This window comes from Cyprinodon variegatus, unplaced genomic scaffold (genome assembly GCF_000732505.1).
Source record: "Cyprinodon variegatus isolate N-32 unplaced genomic scaffold, C_variegatus-1.0 Scaffold64, whole genome shotgun sequence".
Lineage (NCBI taxonomy): Eukaryota > Metazoa > Chordata > Actinopteri > Cyprinodontiformes > Cyprinodontidae > Cyprinodon > Cyprinodon variegatus.
This window is the reverse complement of record NW_015150517.1, coordinates 484,692-492,558: the sequence shown is the minus strand read 5'-3', so window position 1 is coordinate 492,558 and position 7,867 is coordinate 484,692. Positions and strand designations below refer to the sequence as shown.

The following is a 7,867-nucleotide window of genomic DNA, read 5'->3' as shown; positions in this document are numbered from 1 at the left end:
AATTTAAATAATTGTGGTATTGGATATTGGATCATATTGTCCACAGACTTATGAATTGAACTGAATAAAAATAGTATTGCGAGAAACTTTGTGATATTGGCAAATATTTTGTTGTCATCCAAGTAAGTAAGTTGATACTATATCATATCATAAAGCTGGTTACAACCCTACTGAAAACCACAGGCGAAAGAAACGTACTCCCCATTTGATATAAAGAAGTACAATTGAATTAATGCCTTCAAGAAATCTGTTTTGTTTAGGGTTTTTTTCTTTTTTGAGGGGGGGAAAGCACTAGACGTACTCTTTTTTCACTATTAAATAATTTTTCTGTTTTTAATAACACAAAAAAACATACAACACAATATAATAAAACTGACACAATAAAAACTGAAAAATCTAGTGCATCTGTAAATTGATCTTGACTCAGGAGAAACATTGTTCTCCTCAGTCCTGTCTTTCCTCTGCTTTAGCTCCATTGGGGGGATCCTTAGCTGAGACATGTAATCTTCTATATAATTCCTCAGTCTGTTTCTGGACGCCTGCCCGGCCTGATCTGACAGCTGTTTGCTGTCTCAGAGGGGGGCATTATTAGGGGTCTTGTTCCCTGCTTGGCTGATTTCTTAAGGCACATGCTCCTTTATAGGATCTTCTAATAGTTAAGACAAACATGACACTTCAGACCACTGCAGATAAGGAGATTATCATGTTTGTCCTGCCAAGAAAGAAGCCGGAAACCAATGGAGGCAGTTATTTAGGAATAATTTGCTAATACCTTTATGTTCATTGTAGATGCAGAATTAAAAGCTAGTAAGTTAAAACCTTTATCTCAAATTCTTATTATATTTACAAGGGGAAAAGAGGTCTTACTGACATCATTACGTCAACAAAAATGACCATCATGACAATGATCAAGCTGATCATTTAATGTGAGCAGCCTCAATTTCTGCATTCGTTCTGCTCATCCAGCTGAGACAGATGAAAAAGAATCACTGCAGTGGAAGAACATTCTCCACCAGATAATCAGATGGATCCAAACACGCTGAAAATGGACGAGGGAGCGTCAGAAGGCACATCGACCGAGTGACCTTTGTGTTTTCTCACACGAGCCTGTGGTGTTAGCTGGACGTTTAACAGAGCAGACAGCAGCGGTGAACGGGGTCCCTCAGGGGGCAGCATCAATCCCACACACTGGAACTGATTCTCCATTTGTCAGCCCCGTTAGCATCTCATTACCTGCCTTTCAGGTCTGTTTGGTCATGAGCAGAGCACCGGTGAGCATCTGTGCAGATCATTGTACACATCTGTTCTATCAGTAACAGTAATTCAGGTTTTAGCATCTCTTCAGTTTTTCCTAATTAATTCATCTAATTTCCACTAAATCACCTCAACATTTCCACTAATATTCAATATTCTTATTAGATTAGAAACTGGAAATAAATATCACCCCCAATTAAAGAAAAAAAATCATCTGATTTAGCTAAAATTTAAATTTATGCAACAAGCTGTAATTCTTTGAATAAAATAACCAATTTCCTACATGAATTATTAAAATGTATGTTTTTTTTGTTGTTTTTTTACATTTCTAGCAGTGATGGAGAAATTACTCAGGAGTAGAAGTATTTGAGTAAACTCGGCCAAACATCTAATCAGTATTAAAGTATTATAAAAGTACACTTTTGAAAATACTTTATTCAAAAGTACAAGCGTACATATTCAACAATATGAATAAAATTTTCTGATATCGCTACATTTCTTTATAATTTTCAGAGTAATTTTAAAGAATCTTGTAACTTTTGAGTAGCATATTGTAAAGAAACTGAGGCTGGATCCAAACATAACCAAGACAAGTCAGTGACATTTGAGCAGTTTATTCAACAGCTTGTTTGGAGAGCGGGACTGAATCTGAGCGGAGCAGAGAGGCGTGCAGATTGTGTGAAGTTTTACCAATTCGTGATCCAGGAGAGGAAGTCAGACAGTTTATGAAGGGTCTTCTCCAAGTTTGTGTTCCAGAGAGAGAGGAGTAGGCAGTCCTGCCAGACTGATCCAGAGTCAGGGTCCAGAGGCAGAACAGAGAGGATATCCAGGCAGGCAGGCTCGGTATCAGGAGATAGAATGGGTCAGTAACGGGCAGACAGCAAAGTTCTAAGTACTTCTAAGAGATGCTGGACTATTCTTACAGGGTCTGCACGAGATAATGTAGCACTGAGGTCTGGTCTGATGGGGATTATATTGTGATGAAAACAGGTGACGCCGGTCAGAGCTGATTGCAGGCGGGAGCAGAGCAGGTGTATGGACTGAGTGATCAGCCGGGAATCAGTGCCGAGATCATTCCACATATGAGAACTCGTTCCCACTGAACAAACTGACCACATAGCAACAACTAGTCTATCTAACTATCAGTGTGTCTGTCTTTGTACAGGATAACCTGAAAAATGATGGACGGATTTTAATAATATTTATATCAAAGGTGCCAAAGAACAATCCATTCAGTTTTGTTGATGATCCAGATCGTTATCTAGATGCAGAGATTTTCTTTTAAAGATTGTGAGATAGGAGTGTTTGCTGCCCGGGCGCCACACAATGGCAGCCCACTGCTCCCCAAAGGGATGGGTTAAATACAGAGGTAAATTTCTCCAATGTGAGATCAATAAACTTCAGTTATTATTATTATTTTTTGGCGGATCAAGCAGTTCCTTACTAAACCAGAGGCTGGCAGCTGTGACTATTGACAGCCTTAACGTCAGACTCTAAAATTGCTTTGGTATTTTACTAAAGACAAAAACACAAGAAAAGGGAAAGTTTTTGCCTTGTCAGCAGGATCAGTTGAAATCTTATGAATGGTTAACCTCATGCCAAGGAACAATTCATTTAAAATTGGTAATGATCCAGATCATGTGTTAGTTTTAGGTGTAAGTCACAATCTTGCAAAATGTGCTGCTTGGAAAAAGTCTGAGCTCTCTTAGTTTTTATATATATAGTTTTCTAATTAAGTTTGACACTCCTCACATATTCTGACAAAATCCAAACCTCAAAATATTTAGCGCCTGAAAAATGTTTAGTATTGTACAAAAATTTATGATAAAGGGTAAATAAATTCCTGTCAAGTACTCCCACCATCCTGATGCGCCTGCTCTGCGGACTGGAAACTTTAAACATCTAACATTCCTGCATGCTGATTTAATGACTGCTGTAAATATTATTTTATGCTTTAATTGGGTTTTATTTCCCCATGTAAACTAGTTTAATTATGTCATCTGCTCTGTTTAAGCCAACTGGCTGCCAAAATCTGAGATACTTGTACAACTTAAACAGATTTATTTTCTCTGTAAATATAAAAGCTATATTTTTAAAACCCAAATAACCGTCGATTCCATGATAGAAAACTGCCACAAGAGGGCGACAAATCTCCATTATATGATTCTGAAAATATTTCCTATTTAAATGGACTCTTATGTTTTACTTTAAAAAAAGAAAAAACTAAAACATTCCCACCATTATTTTTGCAAATTATAGGTCTGTCCCTGAAGCTGTTTTTAAGATGATTTTAATATTATAGCTCCAGTTGAGAAGCAGCTAGCACTGCTGCCTTGCAGCAAGAAGGTTCTGGGTTCGATTCCTGGCCTGGGGTCTTTCTGCATGGAGTTTGCATGTTCTCCCTGAGCATGCGTGGGTTCTCTCCAGGTACTCTTGCTTCCTCTCACAGTCCAAAAACATGACGTTTAGGTTAATTGCGTGTCAGGTAATGCATGGATAATAGGATTTGAGTTGCCATTCTGAGAACACATGGTTGCCGCTAACATTGAATAATTTAATAGATCATTTGTTTTTAAATTCCTTGCTCATCTCAGTCACAAACACCAACAAAGTCTGCTTCAGAGACAAAGCATATATTAAAAAGGAAAGTTGTTAAAGACATTTATGCTCTCACACAGTAGTTACAAAGAAATTAAGTGAATTTATTGGTATTCGGTCTTGCTTGTCTGGAACCTGTTTGATTGACCCAAAGGTCATGTTTTCATGCTCCTCCAGTAGCAGGTGGGCCTCTTCCTCTTTTATTTGTTTGGGTCAGAAGCTGACACGTTTAAAAATCACTGGTCTGCATAAAATAGTAAATCAGTTCCCAGTTTATTTTGGAATAAGCGTATCATAAGCAAACTTATTTGTCTAATTTGAATGAATTGTCCATTGTACTATCAGATTTAGCAAAGACTAACATCTTTTGTCAGATATGAAGCTTATTCAGACTCAGGCAGGAAACCCTAAGTACCCCCCCTGGGAAGTTTACCAGCTGTGTACCTGGTAAACTTCCTATGAAAGCCTCCTGGGGACATTTTAGTCAAAAAGTTAAAGATTTAAAAGTATTTACTCAGCTACATTTACATAGGTAACTTATTGTACAAAAAATGATTTGAGAAGTAGTTTGAGTTTTTATTTTAATTTAGCCAGGCCTGACACAAAGCATAAGCAAACTTAGTGACTGCTCAGGGCCTCAGGACAACAAGAGGCCCAAATAAATATCCAATTATTTATTTATTCATTTAGAATAATTTCTACATGAGTATAGTTACAAATTCACACAATTTCAGGATAGAATTGTGCAGGTTTTTTTTTTATCAATATGTATTTAATGTAGAATCATTACATACAGTTTGAGAAAAAAAAAAATATTTAACTTGGGGCCAGATTGACACACAGATGAGGAACAACTATTATAGATTTCTCCTAAACCAGGACTGTCTAATACATCGATAGCAATCTACATTTCCATCGCAAAGCTAGCATTGGTAAATTCCGTTGCATAAAAAAGTAGATATCAGCCTATCATCTATCCTACTATTCATCTAAAGTACGACACAAACGTTCCACTGAAATACTTGTTTTTCCTCATCAGATGGTTATCAATTTTAATAAATTCATATGATGTGATTTTCTGGAATTTTCTTTGGGAATCTGTCTTTCACTGTTAGAATTTACATATGATTAAAATTATAGATCATTGCATTCTTTGGAAGTGGGAAAACCTGCAAAATCAGCAAGGGGTCAAATAATTATTTCCCCCGCTGTAACTAAAATCCCAGCTGTCTGGTCAGCAATAATTTTTCACACAGCAAACTTCGAAAGCAAAAGCATTGAAGGATTATTTCAGTTGAGTCATCATTAATAACAAAAACAATAAAAAGGTCCTTCCAAGATGGAGAGAAAGTAAAAGATTTATTTAGATTTAAGATCTATTTGTCTCCTCCAGACTGGACTATTGCAACGCACTTCTCTTCTCCCTAAAAAGAGTCTGCAGAGGCTTCAGTACGTTCAAAACTCTGCAGCTAGGATCCTGATGAGAGTGCGGAAACATGAGCACATTACCCCCGTTCTCCATTCACTACACTGGCTTCCCATCCCCACCAGGATAGAATACAAGGTCTCCCTCCTCACACATCAATGCATCCATGGACATGCCCCCCCCCTACCTCAAAGAACTTATCAAGCCACAGAAAACGTCCCGCTCCCTTCCCTCCACTCACTCAAACCTGCTGCATATTCCCAGAACCAGACTCAGGACAATGGGAGATAGAGCATTTTGTGGAATTCCCTCCTTCACACCTTGAGGGCACCTCAGACCACTGAGTGTTTTAAAAAAGACCTTAAAACATTTATTTTTAGCAAAACTTTTGGTCTCCCTTAGATGTTTCTTTTTTCTCTTTTAAAACAGCTTTTATTATTTTATTTTATTTCTTTTATCTCTATGTATTTCCTTTTTAATGCTTTTTTAAATGCTTTTTTGTAGCACTTTGAGGCCTTTTTGGTGAAAAGTGCATTATAAATTAAATGAATTATTATTATTATTATTATTATAAAAGAAGCATTTGTTGATGCAGCTGACTCCTTATTCTTGGACTTTAAAGATAAGGCAGCAATATCATCTTCCTTCAAAGCTCTGCAGCTTTAAAGAAGCTCAGTTTCATGGAGCAGTGAAGCCCAGCTAATGTGGAGGCACATCAGAGGAAAATCTATGAACATGAGTGACACAAACCAGGTGTGCTTTTTTTATTTTTTGGCATTTGCAATGTGTTATATGAGTCGCCCCAAAGTCTAATTTTGTTCAGGGCCCCATGGAAGCTGGGACCGGCCTGAAATGTCGGGCCTCTCCACAAATGATGAGTTACTGTACTGTACTCAATGAAGAAAAATCTTGTTTTTAACACAAATGTAACAGAGAAAAATAGTTTATGTGAAACTGAGACTTTTTTTTAGCTAAGGCTTCATGGGTTTATTATTATTTCCCGTCTGCGGATTCTGTCTGATGGTTGTCTTCACAGAACAGTAATAAAATATACTGTATGTTGTTGTTGGAAGTGACTTCCCCTATTCTAACTTATATTTACAACATACTGTAAGTACTGATTTTCTTTATCACAAAAGTATTTTCTTCAACCTAATTTGTCAAAATTGCTTCTTCCGCTTGAAATAAATGTGTAATTATATATTTAATCTCATTTTTTCAAACACCATAATTTGTATATATGTTGTGTAAATTTGCATATTTTTTGACAAATCAAATCAAATGTTATGCCGAGTAGTAAGCAGGTCAGTACTTTAGTACTCTTACCAAATACTTTTCACTCTTCACTAATTTCATCGTTGCCTACTTTTTATTCAAGTACAGTTTTTGGATAATCAGTTCATTATAGCTACTTTTAATTGACATAAATTATCTTTTTAAATAGTAAAAGACAATCAAACTATAAACAGGAAGAAGTGTAAACTGCACTGGATCGACTGTAAACCACAGAACTGAACAAGAAACAAAAACTTCAGTTTCCTTTTCTCTATTCTCTAATAAATAACAATCAGAATGTTTTGTGCTTGTAATGATTTTTATTTCATTTTATGTGTTAAGGTCACACAACTCACCTTATTAAATCACCATACGTACAAGGGTGGTCATTACAATATCATTGCCTTATAAACCAACTCATCTCAGATAATCTAGCAGCAATAATATATATGGACCTCAATGGTGGGAAAAAATGGTTATCTGGAAAATAACATCTGGAGTTATTGATTTGGCAAAAAAGAAAAATTCTTACATGTATTGGAGGGATAGATAAATAAATATTAAATGTCTGGGTCTATGCTGCCTCCATTCTTGATGGAGGGAACATTTATGGCAGATCTAAAGAATCCTTTATGTGGAAAAAGATTTTTTAACGTTTATCCAATGTTACTGCAGCTGTTTGAAATTATAGTTTTATTTTTTTCTGGTTCTGCATAATCAAAACAACCAGCAGCACTTAGTGTTTTGGTCAGCTCTGAAATTCAGCTTGAAATTGCAGGGAGGAAAAGGGTGTGTGGGCGTTCTCGGCCACCGTCTTTGTTCCAGTCTCATCCATTTTCGTCAAACAAGGCCTCAGAAGTTCCTGTCGGTCTCAAACCAAGGATGTGGTGCTTTCAGGGTTGATCCGCACCGACCTGGTGCTCTTCCTCAGGTCCTGCAGCTGTTTGGCGGGCTTGCCCACGCTCTCCTCGAATCGCCGCTCCACCACCGGCAGAACGGTGTCGTGCAGGAAGGTAGCGTTCTGCAGGATGAAGGACTTCTTCTCTGAATCCTGCTCGCAGCGCAGGCTGTAATCAACGTGTTGCACGGCCACCAGGATGATTTCCCGCAGGCTTTCCAGCAGAACCATGTGCAGCTCGGGGAAGTAGAGCTTCAAGCCTTCCTCTAAGAAGCTCATCATCTGCTTGGTGAAGGCCACTACGGTGTAGCTCAGGTTGACCCAGCAGTCGTCGCCTGTGTACTGCTGGAAGCTGATACCACAGCTGCGCATCTCTTCCTGCAACAAGACAGAATATTGTAGTACTGTTAAATACA

The 7,867-nt window shown here is 37.6% G+C and overlaps 1 protein-coding gene across 1 annotated transcript in view; it reads right to left on the bottom strand.

Annotated features, from left to right (window-relative positions):
- Positions 1-6,863: 6,863 nt before the first annotated feature.
- Positions 6,864-7,867, bottom strand: part of exoc8 (exocyst complex component 8) — a 7,618-nt gene continuing 6,614 nt past the window's right edge. Inside the window, exon 4 of the mRNA XM_015371773.1 lies at positions 6,864-7,829. Within this exon, the coding sequence (XP_015227259.1) occupies positions 7,425-7,829 (405 nt within the window). The 3' untranslated portion in view covers positions 6,864-7,424. The remainder of the gene's footprint in view (positions 7,830-7,867) is intronic.